Source organism: Procambarus clarkii, chromosome 82 (genome assembly GCF_040958095.1).
Source record: "Procambarus clarkii isolate CNS0578487 chromosome 82, FALCON_Pclarkii_2.0, whole genome shotgun sequence".
Taxonomy (NCBI): domain Eukaryota; kingdom Metazoa; phylum Arthropoda; class Malacostraca; order Decapoda; family Cambaridae; genus Procambarus; species Procambarus clarkii.
In genome coordinates this window covers 9,788,788-9,807,754 of record NC_091231.1, presented here as the reverse complement: position 1 = coordinate 9,807,754, position 18,967 = coordinate 9,788,788, and the positions used below count along the sequence as shown (strand labels likewise).

General features: G+C 45.6%; 2 protein-coding genes across 5 annotated transcripts in view; both read right to left on the bottom strand.

Moving 5' to 3' along the window:
• The window catches only part of LOC123764319 (solute carrier family 35 member F3), a 225,177-nt gene that overhangs the window by 95,100 nt on the left and 111,110 nt on the right, over positions 1 to 18,967 (bottom strand). The window contains exon 1 of one of the 3 annotated variants that reach the window (XM_069316088.1): positions 3,638 to 4,512. The exons of the other annotated variants lie outside the window; for them this stretch is intronic. The gene's annotated coding sequence lies outside the window, so the exon portion shown is untranslated. Of the gene's footprint in view, positions 1 to 3,637; positions 4,513 to 18,967 lie in introns of those variants that run through there. 3 annotated transcript variants of the gene reach the window in all.
• LOC123764318 (uncharacterized) lies at positions 7,405 to 17,582 on the bottom strand. 2 transcript variants are annotated; one of them, XM_045751919.2, is made up of 3 exons: positions 17,450 to 17,582; positions 13,735 to 15,013; positions 7,405 to 11,346 (listed from the first exon to the last, which is right to left on the bottom strand). In XM_045751919.2, the coding sequence occupies exons 2-3, from the start codon at positions 15,010 to 15,012 to the stop codon at positions 11,146 to 11,148; spliced, it is 1,479 nt and encodes a 492-aa protein (XP_045607875.1). In that variant the 5' UTR covers position 15,013; positions 17,450 to 17,582; the 3' UTR covers positions 7,405 to 11,145. The 2 variants fall into 2 exon arrangements, with proteins under 2 accessions (XP_045607875.1, XP_069172188.1); XM_069316087.1 differs by lacking the exon at positions 7,405 to 11,346 and adding an exon at positions 12,966 to 13,647.

The following is an 18,967-nucleotide window of genomic DNA, read 5'->3' as shown; positions in this document are numbered from 1 at the left end:
ATGTTAGCCAGCCTCGCATATGCCGCAGACGTTATTCTCTTTATGTGGGCTTCAGGAGACAGGTTTGGTGTGATATCAACTCCTAGATCTTTCTCTCTGTCTGTTTCATTAAGTACTTCATCTCCTATTCTGTATCCTGTGCCTGGCCTCCTGTTTCCACTTCCTAGTTTCATTACTTTGCATTTACTCGGGTTGAACTTCAACAGCCATTTGTTGGACCATTCACTCAGTCTATCCAGGTCATCTTGTAGCCTCCTACTATCATCCTCTGTTTCAATCCTCCTCATAATTTTTGCATCGTCGGCAAACATTGAGAGGAACGAATCTATACCCTCTGGGAGATCATTTACATATACCAGAAACAGTATAGGTCCAAGGACTGACCCCTGCGGGACTCCACTTGTGACGTCTCGCCAATCTGAGACCTCACCCCTCACACAGACTCGTTGTCTCCTGTTGCTTAGGTATTCCTCTATCCACCGGAGTACCTTCCCTCTCACTCCAGCCTGCATCTCCAACTTTCGCACTAGCCTCTTGTGTGGCACTGTATCAAAGGCTTTCTGACAATCCAAAAATATGCAGTCTGCCCACCCTTCTCTTTCTTGCCTTATTTTTGTTGCCTGGTCGTAGAATTCAAGTAACCCTGTGAGGCAGGACCTGCCATCCCTGAACCCATGTTGATGCTGTGTTACAAAGTTCCTTCGCTCCAGATGCTCCACTAGTTTTTTTCGCACAATCTTCTCCATCAGCTTGCATGGTATGCAGGTTAGGGACACTGGCCTGTAGTTCAGTGCCTCCTGTCTATCCCCTTTCTTGTATATCGGGACTACGTTAGCTGCTTTCCAAATATCTGGCAGTTCCCCTGTTGCCAGTGATTTGTTATACACTATGGAGAGTGGTAGGCTCAGTTCTCTTGCTCCTTCCTTTAGAACCCAAGGGGAGATTCCATCTGGGCCTATAGCCTTTGTCACATCCAACTCTAGTAAACACTTCCTTACTTCCCCACTGGTAATCTCAAACTCTTCCAGTGGTTCCTGGTTAGCTATTCCCTCACTTACCTCTGGAATTTCTCCTTGTTCTAAGGTGAAGACCTCCTGGAATTTCTTATTCAATTCCTCACACACTTCCTTGTCATTTGTAGTGAATCCTTCCGCCCCTATCCTTAATCTCATAACCTGTTCCTTTACTGTTGTTTTTCTCCTAATGTGGCTATGCAACAATTTAGGCTGAGTCTTTGCCTTGCTTGCGATGTCATTTTCGTATTGTCTTTCTGCCTCTCTTCTCATCCTGACATATTCATTCCTGGCATTCTGGTATCTTTCTCTGCTCTCCAGTGTCCTGTTATTCCTATAGTTTCTCCATGCCCTTTTACTTTGCTGCTTAGCTAGCCTACATCTTTGATTAAACCATGGGTTTCTCATCTTCATTTCTCTGTTTTCCTTTTGGACTGGGACAAACTTGTTCGCTGCGTCCTTGCACTTCTGCGTGATGTAATCCATCATATCTTGGGCCGTCTTTCCCCTGAGCTCTGTTTCCCATGCTATATCTGTTAGGAATTTTCTTATCCCCTCATAGTTTCCCTTTCGGTATGCTAACCTTTTGGTTTCGGTATCCCTCCTCGAGTTCAATAACCCTTCTTCAATCAAGTACTCAAACACCAGTACACTGTGGTCGCTCATTCCTACTGGGTCCTCAAAACCGATTTCTCTTATGTCGGAGTCGTTCAGAGTGAAGACTAGGTCGAGTCTCGCTGGTTCGTCATTGCCTCTCATCCTTGTGGGTTCTCCGACATGCTGGGTTAAAAAGTTGCTTGTCACCACCTCCAATAGTTTGGCTCTCCACGTATCCTCGCCTCCATGCGGTTCCTTGTTCTCCCAGTCAATCTTTCCGTGATTGAAGTCGCCCATGATGAGCAGGTGGGATCTATTTCTACAGGCAGCAGTGTGTGTGTGTGTGTGTGTGTGTGTGACCACGTGACCTCACCACCAGCTGTTTACTAACACAGTTCAGCCATTCGGAAGCATAATTGCAGTCCCCGTGGAGTAGTGGTAACACACTCGTCTGGCGTTTCCCGAGCGCTTTGGCCTGGGTTCATATCCTGGCCGGGGAGGATTTACTTTGCGCCAATCCTTAACTGTAGCCTCTGTTCACTCAGCAGTGAATGGGTACCTGGTTGTTAAACAATTTGGCAGGTCGTACTCCGGGGAAAATTAATATTAGGGACCTGGCCGAAATGTGCTAGTAAGAACTCTTTTTATATATAAATAAAAATAGTTAAGCCGTTTACAAGCGCAGCTCAGCCGCTCACGAATCCAGCTCAGCTATTCAGAAGCTCCTGCTCACACTGTCGAACAATAAGTCCAACAACACAGGAGGATCATTACAAGATAAGTACACCAACACAACATCAGTCGCAAGAAGAGCATCACTGGAGAGGATCAGGATCCCCTTCACATTGTTGACATGCCCCTTCAACACCCTTGACAACTATAACCCATAACATCACGTGGATTTAACTACGCTTATGCAGAGTAGCGTAGGCCTAGATTAAGAAAAAAAATCAGGAATCGAGGCCTAGTCACTAGAAAACCCTCGCACAGCTGTTGCAATTCAGTGACCGTTTACACCCACAAGCAATTATAATCCCCCCCCCCCCGCGAAGCAACAGCCCGTCCTCCTAAGGTTTCCCAACGTCAAGAAACTCGTACTAAATTGCCCTTATCCAAACCTACCAGAGGACCCAAAACAGAAAACGAGACAGTATGTCAATTTCCCGAGCCGCTTCCATTTCCTAGTACGACGACTTTGGGCCTTAGGTAACGCAAACGTCATAATACAACGCTCTATTAGGAGGACGAGTTGGAAGCAGACACTCGCCCTCCCCCTCTCAACCCAACCCTCCTCCCCCACTCAACTCAACCCCCCTCCCCCTCTCAACCAACCCCCACCCCCTCTCAACCAACCTCCACCCCCTCTAAACCCAATCCCCCTCCCCCCATCTCAACCAACCCCCTCCCCCTCTCAACCAACCCCCAACCCCCAACCCCTCTAAACCCAATCCCCCTCCCCCCTCTCAACCAACCCCCCACCCCTTCTCAATCAACCCCCACCCTTCTCAAACCAAACCCCCCTCTCAACCCCCCACCCCAGCACTCGGTGGTCAATTTTGGGTACAGATATTTCATCAAATCACCTCGCATGTTGGGGTAAGGGTTTGACGACTTCCAATCCTGGAAGTCAGGATCTGCCTCCGAAGATGCAGAAGAGAGCTTTAGTCAAACATGTCCTTTAACGATATCCATCAGGCCAAATATATTGTAAAATTAACTTAAAAATTCATTTTTCTACTTCTTCTTATGTGAAGAAAAACGTAAGAAATCTCGAGAAGTTTCGAATTATAAATAAAATAATGAAATAGAATCTTCAACGAGAAATATTTGCTCATGCTGACGGAAAAAAATAAATACACAATAAACAGTGAATCTATAATTAAGTTATTCATCCCTTTTATGAATAAATGATGAAGGTAAGTTATGAGAGGAGCCCAGACGTCCACCTGCTCCTTCATCAGCCTTAAGTCATCAATAACTCATCACTACTTTGTATTATGATTGGTGACGTCAGACATATGCCTTACCTTACAGGTATATGTTGTTATGGGGAGGGAGGCCAGGCTGCACTCTCTTGCTCTCCTCAGGCGGGATGCTGCACTCTCTTGCTCTCAGACGGAATGCTGCACTCTCCTGCCCTCCTCAGGCGGGATACTGCACTCTCTTGCCTTCGTCAGACGGGATGCTGCACTCTCCTGCCTTCGTCAGGTTTGATGCTGCACTCTCCTGTCATCTTCAGGCGGGATGCTGCACTCTCCCGTCGTCATCGGGCATGATGCTGCACTCTCCTGCCCTCAGGCGGGATGCTGCACTCTCCTGCCCTGAGGAGTGATGCTGCACTCTCCTGCCCTGAGGAGTGATGCTGCACTCTCCTGCCCTGAGGAGTGATGCTGCACTCTCCTGCCCTGAGGAGTGATGCTGCACTCGTATTCCCGCCTTCCTGATAATCCACCACTTCATTCACTACCACAAATCCGTAAAAATGTCACAATACTCACTGTCGCCTTCAGCGTGTCACTCCACGTTCCTCTAGTGCATGATGTGGGTTCTACCGTGACATTCTGAGGGAGATGTTAAGGAGGTAGTGTGTGTGTGGGGGCGCCACAGGTGGCGAGGGAGCGGCACGCGTACACTCACTCTGACCGCTGGAGGCACACTGAGCCTCCCGGGGGCCCGACGCCTGCACTTCACACCAGCCTACTCATAATATTTCTTACTCTTAAAAAACACCTTCACTAAATCATTTCGCCCCCTAGTAAATAGTATTGATTTTATAAGCTAAGTAAATTAAAATGATTACATTCGTACTGCGATTTGTTTTTATTTGTGTGTGTTTTTGTGTGTTTTTAAAGAATTTGTTTTGATGTACTGAACTGTGCTTCCTGGGTCCAGTAGAACACATACACTTGCGGAGATATATTTCCTGAGGGAGCAGCTGAGCCAACCACAGCCAAAGTCATTGTTTCAAATCCGCTTTTATGTCAGTTTGCACATGCGCCATCCTCGACCCCTCGGCGCACCTCCGGCCGCGCCTCGCTCCAGCCAATAGAAACGAAGAAAGTGTTTTAGACTGGCTGGCTATTGGCTGAGGCGGAGGGCTGGTTACCTCGTGATGGAGTTGCCGAGACAAGATGATCAATAGTGGTGGTAGTAGACACGTGATTACTGCTCCTTAACAGATCAAGCTGGTTAATGGTTCACAAACCTCTCCTCTCACCTAATACATCGCATTTTTTACGGAGTCGACCAGTCCGTTAAAAGTGTGAGGTATTAGTCAATATTCAAACACCCGTAATTTTGACGTTTTCTATACATCGGCTTTGATAGGTTAGGTGGGTTGCTGGGGTTTGTACGTTTCTGGTTAGGCAAAACAGTTGCATTTTGTACGTAGTGGCAGATCATGAGAAGAGGTTGGCTTCTCCCAACTGGCATATAACGCGTCGTCCTGCAGTGGAAATAATACGGCCGTCTCCGAGGTGGGTAAAAATGACTCTTGAAGCCTAAAAGGACTGTTACCTAAACGGCGATCATAATAACTGTCTTTCACTCAGCTTTAGTTTGTTCAATAAACCCTTGAACTATATGTTTAACACATCTCTAACCCTGTCCATAGAGGACAGAAGAAAATGTATATATTCTGATTAGCATTGTAAATGTGTGGCCACGTCTGTGGTAGAAAATAATAATAAAAAAAAACCTCAGCTTTAGTATCTGTGTGGTATGCTGTTCCATCCGCTTGGTATCAGTGGCACTCTCAGCATCTGTTTGGTAAGGTGTTGATTATTGTACAGTTTTGGTATGGTCAAAATGTTCCCTCAAGGCCCCGGCCCCTGTCACTTGGCATGATCTTACATGATCATTATAATAAAACGGAACATACAACGTATGTATAACCCTTAGTTATACATACAAGGGTTAGATAACGTAGTGACGTTACTGATATAATAAGGTAAAGATGTATATATATACACGGAATGGTGACTCCAACTTCACAATAAATGGCACCGCCAGTAGGCTACTCGAACCGCAATAAGGACTACTGTTACCGCATAAGTTATTCAGTACCATGTACATGTGTACTGTTCATTTCAGTCTAGATCCTCCATAAACGAGAGTACTTATAACTACTATGAATGTTATGTTCAAAAGATGGACTGTTGCTCATCTAACGGCCACTTGCATCAAAATACACTTTGCCAACTTTGAGAACACGACGGAACATACAACATACTGCCCTGGCAATTATGCACACAGGAGATTGGTAAGATGCAATGATCCTATTGGCTCATAAGTGAGGTGTTTACCTTCACCTCATCCTCGGGTATATATCCGGCAGCAAGAACCAGTGCCACAGACGGGAGACATCTCCCGTCACGCAGGGTGCAGTCGCACCTCCACAGATCTCCAGTATCATCTATTGATACTGGAAATGGCTCAAAAGGGCCACCACTTATGAGCTATTCATGCCCAAACCACCTTTTGGGTGGCTTAATCTTCTCTCTCTTCTCTCTCAGTGCCACAGTACCACTTACGGGCTATTCAAGCCCGTGCCACCTCTTGGGTGGCTTAATCTTCATCAATCAATCAATCAATCCAGTGCCACATACCAGCTCCCCTGCCCACTAAAATTGCGTGGGGTCTACCCATTCAGGTAGAGAGGGCACACGGCCCTTCACCATCGGCCATGGTGAAGGGTGTGAAGACCTCCGTACAGGACAAAAAGAAAGATGGTAAGACATAAGAGTGATCTACACATTTCAGTGCAAGAAGCAAGGCAAATATTTCTGTGTGAAGGGTAGAGGCTCCCGTTGTTTATACGAACTCCCCACTCAAAATATAAGACATCGCCCATTGTCAGGACAACTGCACTTCCGGCTGTACCCGTGGGGCGGTGTGCAAAAGACATTTTACACTATCATGAATTAAAGCTCTGCAGCTATCACGAGTTACCCCCACATATAATGTACGCGTTTTCTATGTAGACTAATACGTTCGTTTTCTTTTATTAAAGTAATGGGATAACAGGCACAAAATTGGAATAGGCTAACAAGGTCCAAATGAGATAATCTGATAAACAGCTGCCGTTGTCGGGAATAGGTAATCTTATAACTAGCTATCGTTATCCGGAACAAGTACTCGGATAACTAGGCATATCGAAGGTTATAGTCAAGACTAACCCGTTACTAACCAGACTCAAGCAGTAGGTAGAGGCCCAAACCCTAGACCAATAGATTGCAAATGTTAAACATTTACGAGTTCCAAATCGTTACGAAGTTGTCCATTACACAAACAATTTTAAATTGCGAGTTGTTGAAGCTCGTAAAATGTTTACCGTATACAGATTATGCCGCCACTGGTTTGTAAAACTGTAAAAGTTTTGTAAGTGGACACGTAAATGCTTGATGAATCCTGACTTGGAACTAGCAGTAAAAAATTTACGTCGTTGTAGATATTTAAATTCATGGTAGCCTGCGTTGAATAGGTTAAGTAATAATTGTAATTAAGAAGCAATAAGATGCTTATCTGAACATACTAAGAAGGTTAGGTGAGGTCGGTGTTTTCTATGAAGCTTTTCAAGGTAAACTAAAATATTCACAATAAATTAGTATGTCACATATGCACTTATTTAATAAGTCAATATTGACTGTAAGAAAGTGCGAGAATGGGTTGTAGCCTGAACCTGCTTTTGTGGTGATTTAGAGATAAATATATTTTGCATTGTTTAACGTTATATTGTATCCGGATAACACACCGCCCCTTGGGCCTAACAATGAAAGGATAAACACTCGCATCACTCCTCTATTTCTTTAATCAACATTGTCACAATAGTTTACAAGATAATAAATCACTGACAAGTATGAAAGTTTACACTGTTTGACTTAAGATTAGAACCACAGACAGGCGTGAGAGACCGACTACCCTGGGATCCCCCCCCCCCCGCTCCTACATCCCTAGTACCAGCCAGGGACCCCCGTTCTTTAGTCCCTAGTAGAACTCAGGGACCCTTCTCTTTCTTTCAGCCCAGCCTCCAACCCAAGGCAAGATAAAGTAACACTCCACCAAGGGGGGAAAGAGTCAGGCTTGATGACGTGAAGTTCGTCACTAGTAAGACACCAGGGGAGTAAAAGATGTGATAGCAAGGCACTTGTAAGAGTCTACAACAGTGAAAAATAACACTTGAATTCAAAAACTTAAGAGCACATAGATTCACATAGTTTTGCAGTACCTGGGAACACAGTGGAAACCCCTAAATCACTCGCGGATTTCAAGCTGTTGGTAAAACCAGGCAGAGAACGAGAATGTAAACTGAAATGTTCTAGCTTCTTTAAATGCTAGAACATTTTAAAGTTTCTTTACAACAGTAGGATCGGTGAAGAATGTGACGTGACAGGTGGATAACTGGGACTCTCCATATTGGAGACTCTCCATATTGGAATGTGTGATAATAGGTGTTGAAATGCATTGCGAAGACTGAGGAACCCAGAATGAGGAAAAGGGTTGCAAGTAGTATGTATATTCTAAAACTAAAAGGATGACAAATACTGGAATTAGTTTAAGTTCCAAGTACAGGTGAGTGAGGTCACATGCGGAGTCTCGCAATATAAATAAATCAATAATGGGAAGAGAGAAATACACTTAGACTTGAAAACAGACTTTGGTGGAGGAAGTTGCCAAAGAGTGAGAAGAGGGCAAGACTGAACTGGCGGCCCAAGAGACGTGTCGGTACCTTCAACCTGGCAACCCGCCGTCTTGGCAAATGCCAGGTTATGGTATGATATGGTAACCAACGTACCAAATGCAAAGTATTATGAAAAGTAGCGGTTCACAAAAATCTTAGTTTACTACGGAGCGGTTGGTAAGGTTAGAGGGGTGGCTAGGGTTTGTGCACTTCAGATCAAGTTAGGATGAAGGATTTTGAACATTGTGGCGACTCAAGAGAACAGTTTGAACTGGAAGCCTCGGTGTGTTCTACGTGGTGATAACGGCGCCTGGTTGCCCTGGACAAACGATCATTAAAACTAACCACAAACGACTTAGTTTGTGGTTAGTTTCGTCGTCTCCTCGTCTTCAGGTGTGTGGTCTGGTCCTCATATCTTCGGCCCTGTTATTGTGACTCATCGTCTGCTTAAGTTAATTGTCCTCGAGGGTAATACAAATGTGATAGGGAAAAAATTTGTCACATCACAGTAGTAGTGTAAAATAGTAGTGTAAAAAAAACAGTACTGTGAGGTGTCTGGAGGACACTTTGTGCCCTGAGCCGCCTGACACTACACACGGAGCAACACCTACCACTATAGCAACACATGTGCAACCAAACTGTTCATTTGTAATGCATCCCATACCCGTCCCGTGGGCGGTAGTGGACCCCCACACCCGTCCCGTGGGCGGTAGTGGACCCCCACACCCGTCCCGTGGGCGGTAGTGGACCCCACACCCGTCCCGTGGGCGGTAGTGGACCCCACACCCATCCCGTGGGCGGTAGTGGACCCCACACCCGTCCCGTGGGCGGTAGTGGAAAAGGTTACAGAGGCACATAACAGGTTCAGGAACTGTACCCCGAATTCATTTAGTTTAATAAATTTCAATCTGAAAACCTGAACAGTTTAATGTACAAAAGTCATTTATAGCACAATCTGTTCAAGAACTGGACCATAAGTCTCAAAGCTGACAAATTAACATCTGAGCCAGTTACATAGTTACTCAAGCAGAATAATCACAAAAAAACACGTGATTCGGTTATGCATATAACCACCTTATTATATGCGTATTATCCACCAGGAAAATGAAACGAAAATTCCGAAAGTTTTCGTGTTTCAACATTATCATGGAAATACAGTATTTTCTTGATGTGTTGGAACAACCCGTCCTCACACAAGGCTGTTTAAAGCAGCGGCCGTTCTCCCCATACGCAGTTATCAATTTTAACATACTGTACTGTGTATTAAAAATTGGTTTGCTTTCATATATAAATTAATATTATTATACATAAAAATTCTATGTACAGTTAGGCGTAGGTAAGGTTACGTGTTTAGGTTCTGCTGGCGATTATTTGTATTTTTTTTTATTTTTTTTTTTACATGCAAAGCATGCGAACAAAAACAAGAAAAATTCGTACACCAAACGGGCCACCAAATGTTGACAGGGCGCATCCGATCCCAGGATCGTCGTCGCCCCTAAATCAACAACAACAAATCTTGATAAACAGCCTGAGAGCTGAGCTTCACACGCTCTCGGTGTGTCGTGAGGAGCTGCACCCCACTAACATCCGCCACATTCACCCAGAGCATATCCAGGATGACCACTTCCACAGCTAGATACAACGACTTACCAGAGAATTCGAGGCCAATTGTCTCCGAAAGGCGGTTAGGGGGAAGGTGGTCCCTATGATGCCAAGCAGACGGCGGGAGGGGCGCGCCCTCGGTCCAGACACACCAACAGCCGGGGCAACACTCATTTGTATTTGTAGTATGTGAGTAAAGCATTTACAGCGTTGTGGTTTGAACAAAATTCATCAATGAAGCACTTGTTCCGGAAATGGTCGAACGAAATCAGTTGTGAGTCGTGTGTAAACCGTTTTTCATTCATAAACAGCGGGTTTGGCGGCTGGATTAACGAGCTTGGATCTTTGTATGCGAGGATGGGCTGATTGGAACACGAAAACGTTCAGAACTTTCGTTTCATTTTCCAACCCGTTCTCGCATACAAAGATCCAAGCTCTTTAATCTAGCCGCCAATCCCCCCTGTTTATGAATGAAAAGTTGTTCACACACGACTCACAACTGATGACGTCCGAACACTTCCTGAACAAGTGCTTCGCTCACGTCCTCTGTTCGAACCACAATTCTATAAATGCTTCACCCTCGTACAACAAGTACAAATAATTACCAACAGAACCTAAACACCTAACCTACGCCAAATTATACATACAATTTTTATGTATAAGAATATTAATTTATATATGAGAACAAACAAATTTTTAATACAGTATGTTAAAATTGATGAATGCGTCAGGGGAGGCCGGCCACTGCTTTAAACAGCCTGGTGTGAGAACGGGTTGCATTTTCCTAGTGGATTCTTACATATAGTTACTCGCCATACACCCTCACCCATCCCAGGGGCGGCGGTGGAAAGTTTACAATCATGGGCATTCGCTACTACAGTAAGCAAACTTTAGATATTTTGTCAAAATGTGAATAATTCAAACACTGTGGCAGCCTTTGTGCACCGCCAGTGTGGGCTCCCGGCCCATGGCAGCCAGTACCCCAGAACACCTTCAAGGGTCACATATACAGCCTCCCACGGTGGTATAAATATCAAACCAATTATAAGCCAAGCACACATTATACCCAATCAATAAACATGTGCATATATCCAAATATATATCAACATTAAAAAGTTTCATATTTACCGCTTCACTAAACAATCACTTAAGCTACTTTTGAAACTTACAAAAAATTGTACGATATGGCACTGAAAGTCCAATTGAGACCCCCCCCCCTCCTCCTCCTTCGAGAAAGTCTCCTTCTTAGACTCTTTAGAACTTCCAGCCGTAGGTGATCAGCTCAAGATCGAGGTTCTTTTGGCGGATCTTCACCTTGAGAGACTCGAGCTGGGCGAGGCGGTCCTTGGGCAGCATCTTGAGGGCGAGGCGACGCAGGCGAGGGCACGAGGCCACCAGGGTGTCCACGCCCTCCTCCGTCACCTGTGACGCCCCAGACAACCGCAAATCTTCGACCTGCGGGCATCATCACGCCAGATATTAGCTGCTAGGGTGGCGGGTCACCAGGGTGAGGGATGGCTAGGGTGACGGGTCACCAGGGTGAGGGATGGCTAGGGTGACGGGTCACCAGGGTGAGGGATGGCTAGGGTGACGGGTCACCAGGGTGAGGGATGGCTAGGGTGAGGGCTGGCTAGGGTGACGGGTCACCAGGGTGAGGGGTGGCTAGGGTGACGGGTCACCAGGGTGAGGGATGGCTAGGGTGACGGGTCACCAGGGTGAGGGCTGGCTAGGGTGACGGGTCACCAGGGTGAGGGGTCACCAGGGTGAGGGCTGGCTAGGGTGACGGGTCACCAGGGTGGGAGGGGGCTAAGGTGAGGGGGGGGTGACCAAGGTGAGAGGTTACTAGTGTGAAGGGTGACTCCTGAAATTGGTAAAAAAATGATTCATTGTTGATCCTGCAGAGTGAAAATCACCTTGCAAGCAAGAAAAGTATGCAGTGACAACAGACGCTGGACCAGAGTGACAGCTCATCAAATAATCAAACACAGTCCCAATTCTGACTCGGAATAATTGACAACTGAGACATATTTCTCATGAACTGAGGAATGTTCTAGGAATAGATGATGTCAATTCTGGTCCGGAGAGGTGCACTTCATGGCAGCAAAGTACCGACAGTGCACAACCTGATAAAGGAAATCCTTCCAGATTACTTAGGCAACCAGGCAGGGATACGAGATCCTATTCTCTTTAACACTGCACCACCAAGTAGCCTTTGATATCTTGCGAAGAAGCTCAGGTGATATCATGCCATCATAGAACAGCTACTCTGTGTCTCGATACTACATCACCACAACGTGAGATTGCTCGCCCTCACTGTATTGATGGCTCCCTATGCAGGTGATTTTCTATTAGCGACCTCCATGTCAACAAAAACATGTCTCAAACGGCAAACCCTTTTGTTACAGTGGCCTAAATTTACCCCTATATGGGTGTATCTGATTGAGGTGGAGGCTGGAAGAGAATCAGTGTGGGTTTGCTCTGCCATAGCACCTGGCACTGTAGGCACAATGAAGTCAGTGACGCCATCAAGAGGAGCCTTACCACAGCGATCTGCTCAGAAGAGACTGAGCCTCAGTCATAATGTCCTTCAAGGATGCGGACGGGATCACAGCTGTGCACCACCTGGAGGAACTGTAGGTTGTTACGACCCTGGGGTTCATCAGTGGAAACCAGAGGTCAAATTGAACTAAATAAATGACTTTATATTATTTGAGACGCTTGTCGACGTGTCTCTGTTCGTATCTTCCTTGCCAGACGTAAGACGAATCTTGTTTCTCACAGAGCATTTAAAGACTGAGCTTGTGGTTGATTATTAATTAATAAAATAGGCATCAACTATGTTTACAAATGACATTTATAACATTTGTACTACACGTGCACATCAACAGCAGCTGATACCTGCAGTAACTTCAGTGTTAAGCATGCAGGTGCTGCTGCTCCTGCCGCCCACACGATACTTGCCAATACCCATAAATTCAAAGAATTGGATCATCAGTCAATTTTTGTCAATGTTTTTTTTATTTATTTATATATACAAGAGTTGTTACGGCGCCTGGGGTAAATGTATTCATGGAACCAACAAGAGACCGAAGAGCTGCCAGCTACCTTTTCAAGCGCCTCAAGTGTGGCGATAGAGAGAGGAAACGCAAAATGCAACTCGGTTCCTGCCCCAAATCTGAGGAGCTATACAACCTGCTACCATTAACTTTGGACCTTTTATGTAGCAAATAATTTAAAAACTTTTAAATAAAGCTTTTTAGGAAATGCACATTCCACTTGTAACACAACAAGGAAGCTAATGTACTCATCTATTAACTCATCTATTTAATCTATAATTAATGTAGAACAATTATTTATTATTAATATTTAGCCACAGTGTTCGCATAAAACTAATTGACTTCAGATAATTAAGCCAATAAATACTGGTTATATAGCATGGAATTATCATACACGAACCTGTGTAGGCAGATTGTCCTGCCTGTGACCAGGTATATTAGTATATTAACACTACCTCAGCTCCCTCTCTTTATGGTGTATTAATACAAGTTCAAAGAAAAATATCTTTTGGAGACTGTGAGCGGATGAACAATAATCTCCTGTACTGAGTCTTGCAGGTGTCGGATGCTGCCATCTGTAGATCTCATTTAACAGCATGTAATAAGATGCCTGATAGTGAATAGCTGGAATATTACGACGTTCTCTCGTCACTTTGAGACTTGAGCTGGATGCGGGAGTGTAAACAGGGGCGTGAAGATCCTACAGTGAAAATACAGCTGTTGTATTAAGTAAAGCAAGTCTGGAGGGAAGAAGCAGTAACGGTAGGTAGAGAGAGCACCACTTTACCTGTGAGAGGGCGCCACGCTGCAGGACCTGGTGAAGGTGGTGGTCGGTGAGACGCTCACAGTAGCCCAGGTCTATACTGGTGGCCGTGGCCGCCCACACCACCGCCCACACCACCACCTCGGGGTCTAGCGCCTGGTTCATGGTGGGCGGCGTCATGATGCGCAGAGTCTCTAGGGTGGAGGAGGGTGCCGGCAGGTCTGGCTGGGGCAGCGTCGGGGTCACACCTTCTAAATAGAGGTGGGTGAGGGCGGGGCAGGTGTGGGCGAGGTTGGGCAGGTGGACAGGGCGGGGGTCGAGCAGCGACAGGTGGAGGTAGGTGAGGCGCGGCACAGGATCACCTGGCAGCCATGCCTCACGCGCCGGCACGAACTGCAGGAGCGTGAGGGCTGTTAGCGAGGGCGCTGCCTCCAGCACCTGGCCCACGCTGAGGGTGTCCGGGGGGCGGCGGGCCACCAGGGAGGCCAGGTGTGGGCACAGGGAGGCAACTGGGGCCAGCGGTGGAAGTGGCACCTCGGCCAGCAGCAGCTGGGAGAGTGCCAGGGGCGCGGTACGCCCTCCCCTCACCACCAGGTCCAGCGCCTCACCTGACCAGCGACAGGTGAGGGCGGTGAGGGCCGGGCACGCTGAGAGGAGCAGCACACACCCTCGTGTGGTCACTGCCGTGCCCCACAGGTTGACTGTCTCAAGTGTGGAGGCTGGCGCCTGCCCTCCTCCCTCACACGTCATGCCCTCCATCAACTCCCGCATGGTGAGGGTGCCTTCAGGACTACCCAGGAGAGACCTCATGCCCTTGTCGCTCACGCCAGTGCAGTAGGACACGTCAAGTGTGTGCAGCGGAGGGGTAGCAACAGCCAGGGCTGCCAGGTGAGCGTCTGTGGCCGAGGGCGTGAGTGTGAGGCAGGTGAGGGCACTCATACCCCTCAGCGACTCGCTCAGTAATCCTCCTAGGGCAGTACGCGGCCCTAGGGTCAGCATGAGGATGGTAATATTAGCAGGGTGAGCCCTGAGGGCCTCCAGCACCGCCTCTATGAGTGTCGGGTGCTCGAGGTGGACCTCCAAGCGGCTGACTCCGGCGGTGACCGCAGCCACCGCCAGCCGCGCTAACACGGCCTCCTGGAGCCCGGCGACGCCCTGGTGCAGCGCCGCCGCCAGGAGGGCTGGCGGGGCGGCCAGGGGTGCGTGCACTCCCTCTCCGCGACTCACTGCCGCATCCAGCGACCGCAGCCACGCGCACATCGCACCGCTCTCCAGGCGCTCTGGCGCCCGCACGCCCACCATCCTGCAACACCAACAGTAGTCAACCTCACAACACTTAACCTCACGTCACAACCTCACAAGTCATTAACCTCATAACACAACAACCACTCTCACAATACAAGTATTCAGCCTATTTAGCCAGCCGCTCTCATGTCATCAGGCGTCACCCTAGCTCAGTCTTCAACTCATCCCAACAATAACATATGAATAAGTTTTATGACTTAGTGGCAGGTAAACGAAAATTAAATCCATATAATCTGGTGTCAGCTGGAGATGACAACACCAGACAGGAACAACACTCACCAAACAGTTGTCATTCATACAGACTGAACACATCAGAGATCACACAGATCTCCCAGAAATTTAATAAATAATAAATAAGTTAGCATATAAAAAGCTAATAAGTTTTTTTGATGTGCTAATTTATTATTGATTTATTGAATTTCTGCGAGATCTACAACATCTAGCTCATTTATATCTTGCGTTAGATCTAATATTTTTTTGTTTGTCTACATTTGTCTATACATTTTAAATTAATTATTAATGTATTTTACTTGGCTGAAAGGTTAATTTTTCATGAAACTGATATGAATAAGAGAGACGGAAGGAAGAATTATAAAGTTAAAATATAAATTCCAAAACCACATTCAAATACTAGCGAGCGAGAGGAATAAAAATCCAAAAACTCATTTACAATGAGACAAAAAAATCCATTGTGACATGTAAGATGCAACCAAGATAGTGCAAAAATCCTTATAGTGGGGGATTTGAATTGTAACGTTAATGAGTGAGGACTACATAACTAAATCTACAGAGTCAGGCGACTGTTGTGGGTAGCATGTATCCTTAGGGGGGTCGGTCGTTGGCCCAGAGTGGCCTCCATAAGCCTAACAGGCTTCTGTTCCCGACAATGGAAAAAAAAAACAAATAAATACAGATACAATTTAACTTTAAAAATATCTGAGAATGAAGTAACTTGATGAAAAAATCCACAGTCAATACACTTTGCAATACTTACATAAAAAATCTAAACTTTTTTTTCCGAAAACAAATACAATTTTGCTCAGGGAAACAAATAACATTACAATAAGGGAACCATTAGCGCTAGACCTTTTTCTGTCGTGTAATTTTTCATAGTTTTTTCCCTTAGTAATTTCGCAGCAAAATTTTTAATGAGAACCGGGTCCTGTAATCATCACTCTCTTATTGATTTACCAATACATGTTAGACTATAGTTCTTGTCCACACTTTTTACTCAAATCCAAAGTAACCTATAAGGATTCTAAGCTCAGTTAAGGGCGGGATAATAAAATGCGCAGGATAGGCTATGATAGGGGCAGAATTGGATATGGTATGGGGCAGGATAGGTTATGGAGAGAGCGGGATAGGATATGGTAGGGGTAGAATAGGATATGGTATTTTACCATATCCTCTCCTGCCCCAGGAGAGGATATGGTAGGGGCAGGATAGGGTATGGTAGGGGCAGGTAGGATATCATGAGTCACCCTGTATGGTATATTCCACAGACATACAGGCTGGCTTTTACTTCCTGTTTCACCTACAAACATCCACAATTCTTGACGTACAAGTAATGTGTATACCTTAATGTGTGTTTATAACATAAACTTGAACTTCGAATCCAGGAGATACACCCAGCTGGAAGACAATGTTTATTACACTACTTGATGTCCTGTCCAAGTGTTCTTAAATGTGGGAGTTGACATACCACCATATAGTTTAACTGTAAAGTAACAGGTACGGCCAGCAGGCGGGGAATGAGGAGCTAGACCTCACTTCCCCTCAGTTACCGTTAGATAAGTACTAACAGATAAATGCTGATAGGTCAGTACTGCTCTCTCTCGTAAAAGCAAAACTTCTTCTAAATATAAGTGACGCACTAAGTATAGGTGTGGCATTAAATATAAGTGAGGCACAAAATATAAGTGAGGCACTGAATTAAGGTGTGGCGCACTAGCCTAATGTAAACATTGGCTCCTGAGCACGGGATCTGCTGCACTTTAATTACCAGATGTTTGTGTATATAATTGTTTCTGTTAATATATGTGCTGCCATATAACATTTGGTTCTTGTTTAAACACATCTCCAAGCGAAGGTGAATGCTCAAGCACATGATAAACTCCGAAACAACTAGATGAAAACCAGCTGTTTCTGTACAATATGCTTCAGAATATTTGAGACTTTTTTATCCTGATTTTTTAAATGATGATATGCCAAATATTTCAAATTAGAACCATGTGAACTGTTTTCAAGACAGTTTGTATGAAACATCAACAGCTTGCTGATGCTGTAACGATCACAAGCGACACACAACAATTACAGAGGAAACATATGTTTCATTCCTAAATTCACAGCTCGGTTAATTAAGTCACCCAACACCTGCTGGTAATTTACAACCAGCTGAGGCATGCAGGTATAAGACACCCTGACGTTACGTTACCTGTAAGGTTATTGTAGTGTGTCTTTTCTCTTCCACCTCGTCATCTTCCCCGGGAGGTCGGGGTCTGCTCCACATGGGCGCCGCCGCTTGTAAACACCGACAGCTGATCGCAGCAGACGACCAGCTGGCTGCCGATCAATACCCACCACAGAAAATGGAAGCTGATTGTCGCTCTTAAGGAGTAACTACGTTGCATTTAAAGTTACTAAATGCACTGTATATTTTTTTCTAGATATAGATTTATATGTTTTTATATGTATATATATGTTTTTATATGTATATATATGTTTTTATATTTTATATATATGTTTTTATATGTATTTATATAGATTAATATATATAGATTTATATATAGATTTATATATTTCTAGATATAGATTTTCTAGATTTATATGTACCTCAAGACAATAATACAAACTGTAGTTTGTATTATTGTGTATGACTTACATATACAGTAGACTATTAGTTGACATATGACTTACGTTCGAGATATTTTACCTTAATGAAATTAATTTGAATGAAAGTAAACCAAAAGTTAATATTCTGGAAAACATTATATATTTAATATTTCATAATTTACCGCCACTGTGGCTGGTTCAAAACACCGTATATTGTATTAATTAAAGTTCCTCCATTTGCATACTAATCTCATAAAAAAAATATTGCTAGAGTGAAAGAAAGCAAGAAAATTAAATTATTTTTCCAGTTTAGCTAATTTATTAAACATACTCATCCTGTGGGTGATAGTGAACCCCATGGGTGGTGAGGCTGGTGTCTGGAGCATGGGTGTGGTGAGGCTGGTGTCTTGAGCATGGGTGTGGTGAGGCTGGTGTCTGGAGCATGGGTGGTGAGGCTGGTGTCTGGAGCATGGGTGTGGTGAGGCTGGTGTCTGGAGCATGGGTGTGGTGAGGCTGGTGTCTTGAGCATGGGTGTGGTGAGGCTGGTGTCTTGAGCATGGGTGTGGTGAGGCTGGTGTCTGGAGCATGGGTGTGGTGAGGCTGGTGTCTGGAGCATGGGTGTGGTGAGGCTGGTGTCTTGAGCATGGGTGTGGTGAGGCTGGTGTCTGGAGCATGGGTGGTGAGGCTGGTGTCTGGAGCATGGGTGGTGAGGCTGGTGTCTTGAGCATGGGTGTGGTGAGGCTGGTGTCTGGAGCATGAGTGGTGAGGCTGGTGTCTGGAGCATGGGTGGTGAGGCTGGTGTCTGGGGCATGAGAGTGGAGAGGCTGGTGTCTGGAGCATGGGTGTGATGAGGCTGGTGTCTGGAGCATGAGAGTGGTGAGGCTGGTGTCTGGGGCATGAGAGTGGAGAGGCTGGTGTCTGGAGCATGAGAATGGTGAGGCTGGTGTCTGGAGCATGGGAGTAGTGAGGCTGGTGTCTGGAGCATGAGAGTAGTGAGGCTGGTGTCTGGAGCATGAGTGATGAGGCTGGTGTCTGGAGCATGAGAGTGGTGAGGCTGGTGTCTGGAGCATGGGAGTAGTGAGGCTGGTGTCTGGAGCATGAGAATAGTGAGGCTGGTGTC